Source organism: Salvelinus sp. IW2-2015, linkage group LG30 (assembly GCF_002910315.2).
Source record: "Salvelinus sp. IW2-2015 linkage group LG30, ASM291031v2, whole genome shotgun sequence".
NCBI lineage: Eukaryota > Metazoa > Chordata > Actinopteri > Salmoniformes > Salmonidae > Salvelinus > Salvelinus sp. IW2-2015.
This window is the reverse complement of record NC_036869.1, coordinates 20,338,655-20,354,296: the sequence shown is the minus strand read 5'-3', so window position 1 is coordinate 20,354,296 and position 15,642 is coordinate 20,338,655. Positions and strand designations below refer to the sequence as shown.

General features: G+C 47.0%; 1 protein-coding gene across 1 annotated transcript in view; it reads right to left on the bottom strand.

The window, feature by feature from the left end:
• The window catches only part of LOC111954858 (microtubule-actin cross-linking factor 1, isoforms 1/2/3/4/5-like), a 292,736-nt gene that overhangs the window by 22,906 nt on the left and 254,188 nt on the right, over positions 1 to 15,642 (bottom strand). The window contains 17 exon segments of the mRNA XM_070436147.1: positions 552 to 565; positions 1,249 to 1,411; positions 1,611 to 1,767; positions 2,707 to 2,893; positions 4,062 to 4,072; positions 4,698 to 4,817; positions 4,970 to 5,176; positions 6,010 to 6,165; positions 6,379 to 6,567; positions 6,903 to 7,031; positions 7,384 to 7,581; positions 7,909 to 8,064; positions 8,456 to 8,629; positions 9,320 to 9,424; positions 9,597 to 9,699; positions 12,519 to 12,699; positions 14,963 to 15,188. Coding sequence (XP_070292248.1) covers positions 552 to 565; positions 1,249 to 1,411; positions 1,611 to 1,767; positions 2,707 to 2,893; positions 4,062 to 4,072; positions 4,698 to 4,817; positions 4,970 to 5,176; positions 6,010 to 6,165; positions 6,379 to 6,567; positions 6,903 to 7,031; positions 7,384 to 7,581; positions 7,909 to 8,064; positions 8,456 to 8,629; positions 9,320 to 9,424; positions 9,597 to 9,699; positions 12,519 to 12,699; positions 14,963 to 15,188 — 2,476 coding nt within the window.

Sequence of the window (15,642 nt, the reverse complement as noted above, 5' to 3'; positions counted from 1 at the left end):
CAGAACAAAAACTATCTCGTGTCCAAAAATTGCAACTCTTTTCCCTATATAGTGCAATACTTTTTTCCACCGGGTCCCTGGTCAAAAGTAGCGCACCACGGTCAAAAGTTAGTGCACATATAGGGAATAGGGTGCCATTATCAGACGCAGCCCTAGACCCATCATGAACTGCAAATGCCGACAACTTCAAAATATACCACATTCTTAACGTTTTACCAAGATTCACTCCTTCAAGTAGCATCTGAAAACCGACTATTCGCAAGTAGAAGCGTCTAAGCTATTTTTTTTAATAATATACGATCCACAAGCACGTACCCTCAGGTGCTTAACATCGCCTTGCTAACTTGCTCTGGCCCAATCTGCCACTCTTAAAAATACATATCTATACCTAATACTAAGTCATAAGTACGCAGACAATATATCAATAATGTGTTTTATTAACTGTGGAAATGTTATACATCTCACCAGCTGAGGACGACTTACTCCTGTACTTTTCTCTCCTATCTGGCTCCACCTGGAACCTCTTGCCACATAACACTCTGCTTGCCCACCTGTCTTGGTCCACCTGCCATCAGAGTGAGAAAGGAGAAAGAGAAAGTTACAAGGCCCATTTAACCTCCAATTTAGGAGTTTCGCTTATTGGGGACTGACAAGTCAAACAGGCCCAGCTTGTTGTGAAAATACGTGTGCTCATTTTAATATCTGGGTATATACGTGTGTGTGTCTGTTCCTCACCGCGCTTTATCTTGTCAGCGGTCGGTTGGTGGGCCGGTAGGCGTCCTTGTTGGAGTGCAGCCCGCCACAAACTCGTATACGTCGATGTAACCATCCCGGTCTGGTGCAAAGATGTCTGCCACCGCCGTCATCTCCAACCTGCCTGGTGGGAACTCAGCACGCACAACCAACAGTCAGGCAAAGATATCGGACTATGACCAAGATGTCGGACTTATGACCAACGATGTCGGACTTAAGCACAAGATGTCGGACCTAAGACCAAGATGTCGAACTTAAACTCAATAGAGTTCGGACTTAAGAACAAGAGTCGACTTATGACCAAGATGTCGACTTATGACCAAGATCGTTCGGACTATGACCAAGATGTCGGACTTATGACCAAGACTGTCGACTTAGACCAAGATGTTCGGACTTATGACCAAGATGTCGGACTTGACTACAGTTTAAGTTGGAGCAGCTATTGGGCAAAGACAGCCTGCTAACGATGCGTACGCTAGTCTCTGAAGAACATACTGAGGCCAGGATCCGTCGATGAACTCCTGGCGAGTGTCTTCCTTCCTGGTCCTTGTCGATGCGTCTTGAAGAAGTCCATGCAACGCGCGACTTCTTGTGGTATCATCCAGCGCATTGGTACTTCTCCTCCCACACGCAAAGTCAAGCTGGCAAAACTCTTTCACTTGGGACCAAAGACAATGCAAACATTAAAATGTGAGACAACATGAGGCAAGGAGCAACTATTACTTAATGAGGAACTCATGTTGTCTGTTTTGACAAGACAACCAATACAGGAGAAAAAAACAGTCTGAAACTCGCGGTCTCAAGCCTCTACGGCCTCTAATAGGGGACGATCAAGGGACGATACAAAGTTACAGTACCTCCTTCAAGCCTGTCGAGGGCGTCGTTGAGCGTCCGCTGGCGTCGAGGGCAAGCAGCCACACCTGGCTGCCACCTTAGCATAGCGTCAGCGGGGTTGCCCCCGGCGATATGGCATCGCCGTCCGTGTTGATGGCTGTTTGTATGTGCGTGTTTTACCTTGTAGGGCGAGGAGCGAGAGTGTCATATTACTGTGCACTTACATGGTTTTAATGTTAGGACACTTGATGGAACGTTTTGACCATATTTGTGACTTTATTGTCTTTCTCCCTTCATGAAGCATCAGGATGGATTTGAATGGTCTGGTAGCACCCACTGTTATATCTTCACTTATGCATTTCTAGGTAATATGTGTATTCATATGTATTTAGTATAATATAATATCCATGCATCTCTGGGAGGGTAAAATTAAGGCTAACACACGAGCTCCTCTCCTTCTCAGCTAGGGCTGCTAGGGGGCTCCTGTTGGTCATTCCTCTGTAAGTCTTGTCACTTTTCCACGTCAGGCTGCTTCGGGTCATTCTCCTCCCATAAACACCTGGGACCAATAGATTGATAGTGAGACACAAGGCCCAATCAGAAAGAGCGATACGCTCTAATAGCGACTTAGCCCCAATGAGGTGGCAGAAAGTATGCTCTCCACCTGGATGTTCTGTTGGATGAGTGATTTTTGAGCTGAGGGATGTCCTTGTGCGAAGTGGGTCTCCTCACGTGGGACTAGGCTGGTCTCCGCTCACTAGCAGCCATGACAACAGCTCCTCCACATGCGTGGCGTTGTTGAGCACTTCTGTCAGACAGTCTCCAGACGCTGCTCGTTGCCTGTTTGGCCCATGTTGAGGGACCTGCAGAAGCCAAATGCACCATTAATGGTGAAATACTAAATATTATAACAACTCCATGACTCTGCCCAGCAGGACTTTAAAATATTTCACCCCCGCAATATCTCTCTATTCATCCACTCTCCTTCTCCACAGCCCACCTACCTCTCAAGCGGAGCGTACGATGGTAATCCAGTGTTTGATGGTGGTGGCATGCAGTCGGCGTGGCACGTTACTGAGGAGCCGCCACGGGAGGAGCGTGACGGATGGCCTCGCAAACCTGGCCCGCTGCCCGGTTCACTTTCGGTCCCCTTCTCCTCCACGTGGCCATATTCCGGGTGTGGCGCAGCTGTCTCAGAGGTCTCCGCCATTCCTCGGCAGGCACGCCGCGGAACCGCAGCGTCTGCTCTGCCTCCGACAGCCCTCCAGCAGCAGCTGCCACCGCCGTGCGGAACACTGCCTCCGCCCTGAGAGAGAGGGATGACAGAGGGAAGATCATAGAAAGGAAGAGAAAAAGGTTTTCATTTATTGAAATTCTGACGGCTCAGTCTTAAGGTATGCTATATATACTTGCACTGTTGCTTGCACAGATACCATTAATAAAATAAAGATCGGGACTGAAATTATTTGTAAACTTTACATGAAATTCAGAAAAAGCGATTATTTGTAACTTCAAAGTATTGTGTAATTAATTAAAAAACAATAAAAAAATGGCACAGCCACTTGGCTTCTTTTCCTAAACTGGGACCGTTGAGGCACCTGCTGAGACGGCGTCTGCTGAGTGACGGGGACAGGCACAGACCTGTTCCCAGCAGGTTGCTGAGCTCTGGCAGTTTGAACTTGACCCAGCGGGTGTCGTCCGCGGCCGTCTCCAATCAGTTCCGGCCTGACGTTTCAGGGCGTGGACACTAGTTGTCCTCTTCCCCAACCCTTCTTGGAAGGCCATAGGAAGACAAAAACAAACAGTGGTCAAACAACATTGGACAAAACATGTTTTGAACCTAACACAGAGCAGGGCGATCAAATTGTTATGAATGAATATATACCACATTGAGCCCTCAATCAGGTTTTTGTTGTTACGTTGAGAAATAGTATTCTAAATGTAATGTTGCTTTGGCATGCGGCTGCTGGGTAAATTAAATGAACTGCTTTTTTAACAATGGTAACAATAGCTAACATCGGTATATCAAATAAAGATACATATCCTTGTTGCTGAGTCCCATTGGTGGAGACCAGGTCCATTCTCCGTGACTGGCAGGTCTTTCAGGCCAGCTGGGGTCTAACGTACAAGGCCTCAGTCCACCAGGGGCCTGCAGGGCCTCAGCAAACTGACCTGGAGAACAGCAGGGCCTCCCTCCAGCTTGTGTTGCCGGCGATGAGAGACGGAGGGAAAAAGTAGTTGTCGACACTGCTTACATTGAAATGTAAAGCGATCGTTATTTAACTATCCTTCCTTTAATTGCTTTTTATGGTCCATATCTATATGGCGAGTCGTCCAGAGAGCTACCGAGTTTGCAGGCTTTGTCCTAGCCCTGCTTAACCACGCTTGTTTCAAAATTAATCCCAATACAGTGGGGTTCAACTCACGGCACCAGCGGATACATCTAGCCCTCCAAAACACGGCTGACGTTTAACCTTATACGTCGCTGGACACACGAAAAACGCGCAATCACACTATCATAGCTCTTCTCAGGACTGGAGTTCGAGTATCAAAACGCTCTAGCATCTGAATAATCCCAACATCCGATCGCTCATTTAATAAAGCAATTGCCATGTAGTTTCCCTCACTCTTCATCCACACTTCCCCACAGCCACGCTGTCCCTCCACGGTCCTGCTCCCAGCCTTGACCCTCTCTCCAACGATAGGTGATCTAGTTTCTGGCACTGGTGTGCTTCGCATCGGCAGTCCGGGCCTTGCCTCATATGGCCTATCCACGACACCCTCCTCGACCACTCGTTCTCCCGCGTCTGCTATAACGCTACTAACCGGCGCTCCTCTACTCTCTCTATCAGACCCCAGAAACAACGCCTTAGCCTGCATCAATACTCCCGTCGAGGGGGGGGAGGGTCATATTCTTTAAGGACTTTATTAATTCGTGCCATTACATGTGAGTGAGAAAAATCGCACAAAAAGAATACAAGGTCCGACATATGCCAGTCTAACTCACTGCATTATGCAGCTTAATCATATATTGTGTTCGTTGTGTGTGAGAATCGCTCAAAATCCTATTATTTCCATGCAAGASCCACACAGTGAGACTCCTACTGTACCTTGTGTTTGGTCAGTTGTACTTTGATCTTGTCTGGCTCGTTGGAGATCTCCAGCTCCGAGTCTAGGCGGCTCTCAGCCTCCTCCAGCCAGTCTGACAGTTTCCTCCAAGCCTCATGGAACTAGAGGGAGGGAGAGAGAAACTGGTTGACCATCTCTAATTGATTTGCAGGGTGTTTTCTGAAACRAAATGGCTGCCGTGTAGCGTCCATTTGGTGAAGGGTAAAGTAAGTTACGTACATATGGAGAAAGCATTTCAAACCCTCTCTCATACCTGCTTGGCCCTCTTGCGGGCTTCGTCGAGGTGTCTGCCACGGTCCAGGGACCTCTGCACCAGCTTATCCCAGCGGGCCTGAACACTCAGCAGAAGGTTCTTGATCAGAACCACATCCTGCTTCAGACTGGCGAAACGCAGCTGAGAGCCGGCCTTCTCCAGAGCCAAAACCTGCTCCCTGTGGGTGTTCACCTCATTCACAAACACCTGGGGGGGGGGGGAACAGAGATCGACAGAGAGCGTGTTAGCCGTACTTGTCCCTCCTGACAGCTGATTTGGGTCTGGGTGCCATGATTTCAGCTATATATGCACATGCTCATCAGCACATACCAGCTAACAAAACGAAAGGGAGTGGAGGAAGGGAAGGGTGGAGGGGAAATGTATTAAGTCTGCAAAATGTCTGATGAATATGATGAGTCAACTTATCATTCACTTATATATTGCTGCAATACTACATTTGAATATATTTATGTGAATTACAGTCAAGTATATTCTATCCTTTTTTTTCTTCTCGTTTTAATGTTACCCCCTTTTTCTCCCCAATTTTGTGATATCCAATTACGATCTTGCCTCATCGCTGCAACTCCCCAACGGGCTCGGGAGAGGCGAAGGTCGAGTCATGCGTCCTCCAAAACATGACCCGCAAAACCGCGCTTCTTAACACCCGCACGATTAAGCAGGCAGCAAGCTGCACCAATGTGTCGGAGGTAACGTTCAACTGACGACCAAAGTCAGCCTGCAGGAGCCCGGCCCGCCACAAGTAGTCGCTAGAGCGCGATGAGCCAAGTAAAGCCCCCCGGCCAAACCTTCCCCTAACCCGGACAACGCTGGGCCAATTGTGCCCCACCCTATGGGACTCCCGGTCATGGCCGGTTGTGACACCGCCTGGGATCAAACCCGGGTCTGTAGTGACGCATTAAGCACTGAGATGCAGTGCCTTAGACCGCTGCGCCGCTCGGGAGCCATGTATTCTATCCTTGTACTCCCCAATATAGCATATCATAGGATCTCTATACTTCTATGGTGCCTAAATTGCCCACCTTGTGTTCGTCTATCTGGAAGAGGACGGTGTCCAGGATGAGGGAGGGGGCCTGAGCCATGTTGAGGGTCTGCTCAGCCTGGGTCAGCCAGTTGATGGTGTCCTGGAGGGAGGACTGGAACCCTGTGGCCAGCGACACCGCTTCGTCCAGCTTCGCCTAGGGTTGGGGGTGGAGGGGGGTTGGTCAGTGAAATGGGTGATGGTAATTTTGAAAATCGCTCCTGCAACAATACACTTCCTATTTAAAGGTGTTTATTTGTGAAAACCTATAATGTATACATTTTATTAGGTACCTAATTGGGTACATATACACATGCTCTTACTTATAGCCCTTCATTCAATGTCTCAGAACAGAAGCTTCTTCTCTTACCCTGCGGTCATCCATCTTGGTGTTCAGGCTGGCCCACTTGTTCTGCAGCAGGGCCAGGTTCTGTTGGGTCTGGGTGGTGCCAGCCCCGGGGCCGCCCTCCTCCCCCCCGCGGGACAGCAACATGGACTCTCCCGCGTCCAGCAGCCGGTTGTACTGCTCAGCGCGCTGGGTCAACTGGGTCTGAAGCTCCTATAGACAGACAGATGTTTTCAAAGGGTTGAACGGATGAACAATGAATAACCTTGATAATGAATGGTAAATACGTGGCCATGGTTTGGAATGAGGAATTCGATACTTTGAGTAGCCACCCAATAACAACAGGTGTTTGCTAGTTATGTGTTGTGCATGTCTAACACACCCGTTACACATGGGTAAAAACAACATACAGATTAGATAGTAGAGTGTACAGTGACTCATATCTACTGTATGGACAGGGTGCAGCATCATAACATGTATCCCCTTTACTGTGTGTTGTCTTCATCACATATCTAGTGTATGCACGGGCAACGTATCCCCAGTATTACCAGGTGCTGCTGCAGCTGCTCCCGGGCRGTCTCAGGCAGGCCACCTGTGGGTTTGGCTGCAGACAGCTGGCTCTCTGTCCTCCTCAGCCACTGCAGGAACTCCTCCAGCTCACCATGGAAACCCTCCGCCTGGGGAACGAGGGAGGAGAAGGAGGGGAAGAGGGGAGAGAGAACAAGAGGGGAAGTCATGAGTTGTGCGTTAATGGCAGTGCTACGGTGTCRTTCAATAATTTGCCCCGTGGTTTTAGCTCAGTTATGATTTAGTACAGTTTTTAAACCTATACTTAACTGTGAAATAACCTATTTGCTAGTGCAATGTGATAATCCTATTTGTACAAGATGGGAACTCATAATATAGAAATATATAATTACAGGGAGGGGTAAGAAGAAATGGCTAGAAATGGTGTCATTCCTTCATTTCGCTACGCTCAGACAGTACCCAGGGCCTCTCTTCTCAGCCCAGTCCGCCTCTCCTTCCTACCTTATGCAGTGCGGCCTCCAGTAGTTTYTGMCGGTCCTGGGTCTTGAGTAGCAGGTTCTCCCAGCCGCGGTTGAGGTGGTCCAGCTGGTCGCGGAGGTGGTTGGCCTCCTCCCCGGGACTGGACTCCAGCAGCTCAGCCCCTGCCGCGTTCACCGTCTCCACCGTGGAGCGATGGGACAGCACGTCGTTCCTCAGCACCTGAAAGAGAGAGCAGGTTGGAGGGAGGGTGTGTTGGTTACACCTTTCCAATGCAATAATTGATGTGAAGCAAGCATCTGGCACAAAATGGCTTCCATGCAWAATCTATAAGGGAAAATAAGAGAGGTGAGGGTGATATGGAGGAGAGATGAGAGGTAGGCTAATAAGACCRATTTCCCRATGGAGAACCTCCATTGAGAGTGCTTTTTAGTCCAGGATTGGCTTAATGTGGGTCTGGGAAACWGGCCATCTAGAAATGAAGGCGTAAAGAAGAAATGGAGGATAAGTAAGAGTGTGGGAGGCATAGATGTAGAGAGGTAGACGTACGTGGTGTCTGGCCAKTTCTATCTCGATGGCCTTGGGGTCAGAGTTGATGGGTCTCTGTGTGTCCAGGGTGGCGTGGGTGTGACTCAGCCAGGACTGCAGCTCAGACAAGGCATGCTGGAACTGACCTAGAGCCAGGAGAGCACCTTCCAACTTATGCTGTAGGAAACAGRATAGKGAAAACAGTTGTTATTCCAAAACCATGTTGGATTGTATTGCAATGTGTAATATAATGTACATATCTGAGGTATCAATTCATTTTAATATCATTACAACAATTTGTAATGGTAGAATCTAATATGCGTGTTTAACAATAAAAAAAGATCATCCATATTTCTATGTGTTTAACTGACAAACTTGATTTGGCAAATATTGGGTTCACTACAACAGCGTAGCACCACTAGCCAACAGTGAGTCTGAGTTCCAGAGGACCGGAGTTCTGATGGTATTCTTTAAGACAGGGGGCTGGAGAGCTACTGGAGCTACTGCCTCTACTGTGAAATAGTTAGCGAGTCACTGGGTAAGAGAGGCCAATGCATAGTTTGTGTACCTGTCTGTGAATGATCTTGTCCCCCAGGTTGTCCCAGAGGTGTCGGAGCTCCGTGAGGGGCTCCTGGATCATGTCTCTGTCGTTCTGGTCCGAGACTTTCTTGAGCAGCAGCTCCCCCTGGTGGCACAGCTTCTCCATGTCTATCTGCTGCTGGTACACCTCCACCTTGTACTGCTGCTCACAGGAGGAGAGGAGTTAGGCCTGCACGAGCTGCTTAGCATATCATTAAGTGATAGTTACTTCTATGACCAGAAGAGTATTTTTGACTTACCGATGATCTTTTGTCTTCTCATCAAAAACCGTTTTTTTGAAGTACAATAATTATTATAAATATTTGGATGATAAAACATTTTTTGAATATTATAAGTATATCTATTTATATCGAAGCTACGTGAAAAAGTCGATTATTGATTCAACCCTTGAGCTTTCAGATCTGCTGTTTGACAGTTCCAGATCAGTGGCCACAGTGGACATGGTGCAAAGAGCTTGATCACTGTGTTGTCCAGGGTAAGTCAAATGGCCCTGCACACACACACACACGCACACAACACACACAACACACACACACATACACACACACACACACTGACTCACGTGAGATGACTCAAAGTAGAGTCAAGTCCTAGACTGTGGAAAGATGTATAAATGGCCAATATCTATGTCTTTGCATGGACTATATCAGAATGACGTGCTACTTGCAACAGAAGGTATCATACACATTTCTAAAGCGATGACTTTACTTTCCGTAAATGAACGGACAAGTGCAATAATTACTCAAAAACTTGAACTTCAGAGTGATTTAATTCCGATGACAGCAACTAAGCTAGTATGCAAAGACGGTCGATTGCATTCTGGACAAGTCACCGTGACCTGCAACGTCATCCTGGTCTGCCAGAAGGCATCAGGCCTCCTCACCTCTCCATCCTCTCTCTCACGTCCGGGGTTCAGGCCTTCCCAGGCGGCATTCATCTGAGAAACGGATACAGAGAAGGAGGAAAGATAAATCATATATCACAACACAAACATATAAAACAGAGAACATAGACACAAGAAAGAAACGCAATGAGTCCATTATGATTATGCTCTTGATTGGTTGATCCTGTCTTAAGTCTTGAAGTTTTCATCCTGTCCTCACTCTCACCTCGTCAATGGTTCTTGACCTCAGGCTTCTCCGTTTCTCTCCGCAGGCAACGATGAGTTCAGCCCCAAGGGTTCGTACAAACTCCAGCTCCTCCTCAGCCCATCTGTCTCGGCCTTGATGGCCTTATTAAAAAAAAAATTCAAAAGAGAGGAGAGAAGAGAACATATTGGGACAGATCAGACAACCAAAGTAAGTGCACACATGCAGTAACTACCATCTGCAATATTCTTTCTTCCCTCCACCGTCGAGCTAACTACAGTACAAATACATTGCAAGCTATACGGCCGTTATAATACAGTTGAAGTCGAAGTTATACATACAGCTTTAGTGGAGTCATTAAAATTTGTTTTTCCACCACTCCAAAATTTCTTGTTAACAAATATAGTTTTGGCAAGTCGGTTAGGAGAATCTACTTTGTGCATGACACAAGTCATTTTCCAACAATTGTTTACGGAGGACAGATTATTTCATTTATAATTCCGTATCACAATTCCAGCGGGTCAGAAGTTTTACATACACGAAGTTGACTGTGCATTTAAACAGCTTGGAAAATTCCAGAAAATTATGTCATGGCTTTAGAAGCTTCTGATAGGCTAATTGCATCATTTTGAGTCAATTGGAGGTGTACCTGTGGATGTATTTACAGGCCTACCTTCAAACTCAGTGCTCTTTGCTTGACATCATGGGAAAATCAGAAGAAATAAGCCAAGACCTCCAAAATTCTGGTTCATCCTTGGGAGCATTTCCAAACACCTGAAGGTACACGATTCATCCTCTACAAACAATAGTATGCAAGTATAACCCATGGGACCACAGCAGCTGTCACACCGCTCAGGAAGGAGATGCGTTCTGTCTCCTAGAATGAAAGTACTTTGGGGTGAAAAAGTGCAAATCAATCCCTGAACAACAGCAAAGGACCTTGTGAAGATGCTGGAGGAAACGGGTACAAAAGTATCTATACTCCACAGTAAAACGAGTCTTATATCGACATACCCTGAAGGCCGCACAGCAAGGAAGAAGCCACTGCTGCAAAACGACATAAAAAAGCAAGACTACGGTTTGCAACTGCACATCGGACACAAAGATTGTACTTTTTGGAGAAATGTCCTCTGGTCTGATGAAACAAAAATAGAACTGTTTGGCCATAATGACCATCGTTATGTTTGGAGGAAAAAGGGGGAGGCTTGTAAGCCGAAGAACACATCCCAACTGTGAAGCACAGAGGTGGCAGCATCATGTTGTGGGGGTGCTTTGTTGCAGGAGGGACTGGTGGCACTTCACAAAATAGATGGCATCATGAGGGAGGAAATTATGTGGATATATTGAAGCACATCTCAAGGCATCAGTCAAGAAGTTACAGCTTGATCGCAAATGGGTCTTCAAATGGACACAATGACCCCAAGCATACTTTCAAAGTTGTGTCAAAATGGCTTAAGGACAACAAGTCAAGGTATTGGAGTGGCCATCACAAAGCCTGACCTCAATCCATAGAACATGTGTGGGCAGAACTGAAAAAGCGTGTGCGAGCAAGGAGGCCTACAAACATGACTCAGTTACACCAGCTCTGTCAGGAGGAATTGGCCGAAATTTCACCCCAACGTATTGTGGGAAGCTTGTGGAAGGCAACCGAAACGTTTGACCCAAGTTAAACAATTCAAAGGCAATGCTACCAAATACTAATTGATGTATGTAAACTTCTGACCCACTGAGAAGTGATGAAAGAAATAAAAGTGAAATAAATCAATCTACTTTATTTGGACATTTCCTTTTAAAAATAAAGTGGTGATCCTAACTGACCTAAGACAGGGAATTTTTACTAGGATTAAATGTCAGGAATTGTGAAAAACTGAGTTTAAATGTATTTGGCTAAGGTGTATGTAAACTTCCGACTTCAACTGTAGCTACTAACATGCTGGCACCATCCTTCATATGTCTCCTCTTTATCCTCACAACTAATTCATATCTTCTCTTTTTCTTACCCCTCTCTAGTGTGTTGTTTGGTCCCATATTCATACCACAAAATACTATTTCTCCACATTTTACGCATCTGAATATCTTGCTATGCTTTCTTGTGTATTCAATATTGTTGCTACAAACATGGCGTTATGCATCCATATCTTTTTATCCCACCTCCTCCACTCTCCACACGTACTCTCGCCCCTCCTCTCTCTCAGTAACCTCCATCCACTCTCCACTCGTACCTCTGCCTCCCTCTCTCTCAGTAACCTCCATCCGCCTCTCCACAGTACCTCTGCCTCCTGTCTCTCAGTAACCTCCAGCCGTCCTCCACCACGTACTCTGCCTCCTCTCTCTCAGTAAACTCTCATCCGGCTCTCCACACGTACCTCTGCCTCCTCTCTCTCAGTAACTCCTCACCGCCTCTCACACGTACTCTCGCCTTGCCCTCCTGTCTCTTCAGTAACCCTCCGCCTCTCTCCACAGTACCTCTGCCCTCCTCTCTCTCAGTAACCCTCCATCCCTCCACAGTACCTCTGCCCTCCTCTCTCTCAGTAACCCTCATCCCCCTCTCCACACGTACCTCTGCCCTCCTCTCTCTCAGTAACCCTCCATCCGCTCTCCACACGTACCTCTGCCCTCCTCTTCTTCAGTAACCCCTCCTCGCCTCTCCACACGTACCTCTGCCTCCTCTCTCTCAGTAACCCTCCATCCGCCTCTCCACACGTACCTCTGCCTCCTCTCTCTCAGTAACCCCTCCATCCCCCTCTCCACACGTACCTCTGCCCTCCTCTCTCTCGTAACCCTCCATCCCCCTCTCCACACGTACCTCTGCCTCCTCTCTCTCAGCAACCCTCCATCCACTCTGCCACACGTACTCTGCCTGCCTCTCTCTCAGCACCCTCCATCCCACCTCCACACGTCCTCTGCCGCCTCTATCTGCTGCTTGATTGAGTGAGGGGTCACCCCGGGTCTCCAGCTCCTGAGATGTCCTGCGAGTCACGGAGCGTGCTCAGTAGCGCCGCCATGTCGGCCCAGAACTTCCCAGCCAGGTCCAAGACGTCCGTCAGCTTCCCCTCCCGCTCCTCAGCCCTCTGCCGGATCTCATCCCACAGGGAGCGCAGACGCAGGAGACGGGAATGCACGGCTGGGAGGGGGAAAGAGGGGGATGGGAGAGTTCGGAACRAATCTGGAAGTGTGGTGTTATTTGTCCATGCTTGAAAGGACAGAGTTGACACTATTTGCTATTAGCTATGTAAAAATGGATGGAGGAATTTCATGTAATAACAAGTTATTATTAATTAGTATTATTATTAAGCCCTGAACCTAACCATAACAAATAGCAAATTTACTTSCTTATAATTTCTAATGTTATTGCATGGCCATCTAGTGACTACATCAACAGTGGAGTCTTTTACAGAGCCAGTCAGTAGGCTACACTCCCACCACCACTGCACAGAGCAGTCATTCATAGTTGTGAAGTGATGTACTGAGATATTTTGGCGGGGGATGGCGGTGTCGCCATGTGCGCTGGGAGTCGTCAAAAGTTCGTAACTGTTTGTGAATCTCCGCCTTTGTGTTTCTGGGGTTCTGTGTTTAAAATAAACTTTGTTGAATAAAAAAAATGAGACGAATCAGGTTTGGCAGTGGGATCATTGTAGTACAGTGAGAGTGTGTGCATGTATTGTTTTCGCCCCTGTCCCTATACTGAGGTCCTGTGTATGAGTCATTGTCTCTACCTAGGGGTGGTTAAGTGTGTGTGTCCATTTGTGATGTATGTGATGGGTGTATGTCCTTGTGTGACACAAGTACAATACCAGTCGAAAATTTTAGAACACCTACTCATTCAAGGGTTTTTCTTTATTTTGACTGTTTTCTACATTGTAGAATAATAGTKAAGACATCGAAACTATGAAATAACAATTATGGAATCAGGTAGTAAACAAAAAAGTGTTAAACAAATCAAAATATATTTCAAGTAGCCACCATTTGCCTTAACAGCATTGAACACTCTTGGCATTCTCTCAACCAGCTTCATGAGGTAGTCAMCTGGAATGCATTTCAATTAACAGGTGTGCCTTGTTAAAAGTTAATTTGTGGAATTTCTTTCCTTCTTAATGCGTTTGAGCCAATCAGTTGTGCCGTGACAAGGTAGGGGTGGTATACAGAAGATAGCCCTATTTGGTAAAAKACCAAGCCCATATTATGGCAAGAACAGCTCAAATAAGCAAAAAGAAATGACAGTCCATCATTATGTTAAGACATGAAGGTCAGTCAAAACGGAAAATGTCAAGAACTTTGAACGTTTCTTCAAGTGCAGTCGCAAAAACCATCAAGCGCTACGATGAAACTGGCTCTCAGGAATGGAAGACGCAGAGTTACCTCTGCTGCAGAGGATAAGTTCATTAGAGTTACCAGCCTCAGAAATTGCAGCCCAAATAAATGCTTCACAGTGTTCAAGTAACAGACACATCTCAACAACTGTTCAGAGGAGACTGTGTGAAACAGGCCTTCATTGCTGAATTTCTGCAAAGAAACCACTACTAAAGGACCCCAATAAGAGACTTGCTTGGGCCAAGAAACAGCAATGGACATTAGACCGGTAGAATTATGTACTTTGGACTGGAGTCCAAATTGGAGATTTTTGGTTCCAACTGCAGTGTCTTTGTKAGACGCGGTGTGGGTGAACGGATGATCTCCGCATGTGTATTTCCCACCGTAAAGCATGGAGGAGGAGGTGTTATGGTGTGGGGGTGCTTGGCTGGTGACACTGTCTATAATTTATTTAGAATTCAAAACACACTTAACCAGCATGGCTACCACAGCATTCTGCAGTGATACGCCATCCCATCTGTTTTGGKCTTAGTGGGACTATCATTTGTTTTTCAACAGGACAATGCCCCAACACACCTCCAGGCTGTGTAAGGGCTATTTTACTAAGAAGGAGAGATGGAGTGCTGCATCAGATGACCTGGCCTCCACAATCCCCCAACCTCAAACCACTTGAGATGGTTTGGGATGAGTTGGACCGCAGAGTGAAGGAAAAGCAGCCAACAAGTGCTCAGCATATGYGTGAACTCCTTCAAGACTGTTGGAAAAGCATTCCAGGTGAAGCTGGTTGAGAGAATGCCAAGAGTGTGCAAAGCTGTAATCAAGGCAAATGGTGGCTATTTGAAGAATCTCAAATATATTTTGATTTGTTTAACACTTTTTTTGGTTACTACATGATGTGTTATTTTATAGTTTTGATGTCTTCACTATTATTCAACAATGTAGAAAATAGTAAAATAAAGAAAAACCCTGGAATGAGTAGGTGTGTCCAACCTTTTGACCAGTAGTGTATGTGTGTGCGTGCGTGTTTATAAGTGTGTATATGTAAGTCTACCTCTGTGTGTGTTTCAGRCCCTTACCTTCAGCGGCAGGATCGTCGTGGGCTGCTCTACTGATGAGCTCCTCGCCGCGGGCACACAGGGCAGAGAAGGAGGGCAGCAGTTTGTCCAGTTCCAGCCCGGTTGCCTTGTGCTCAGCCAGCTGCTCCCGGATCTTATCCGCCTCCGCCGCCACGGGAGAAGGGGAGCGGAGGCGCTGCACAGCCCCTTCCAAGGTCTCCAACAGGGGGTCCATCTTGTCATGGAACTGGGGGGGGTTAAGAAGAGAAGGTGGGTTGTGTGACTAATAGCTACGTTATGCTCAATCCAGATATGCTGTCCAGAGGCTCTGTTTGGAGCGTGTGACGCAAATGCAGAGCCTCCGGAGCGCCATACGATGATGCCGCGCGCCTCCCAATTTMTGTAACAATGCGGAGGGTTCCGTATAACTCCGCATTGACATGATTGGTCGGTGGGAGGTCCTGTATTAACACAAACTCACTTCCTTGACGACTTCCTTCACAACGGCTCTTCGAAGTGCAATGATGTATGAACGGCCTGTCTTCTACAGAGACCGTATGGCAGTAAATGCTGTACAGCCACTGTAGACGACGGATTGCCCATGCAGAGCCTTTAAGGCTTTCATTCCTATTATTATACATACTTATATGCATCCGGGGGGGGAGGGGTGACATTTTGACAGTGCGAAAATGCAGAGATCC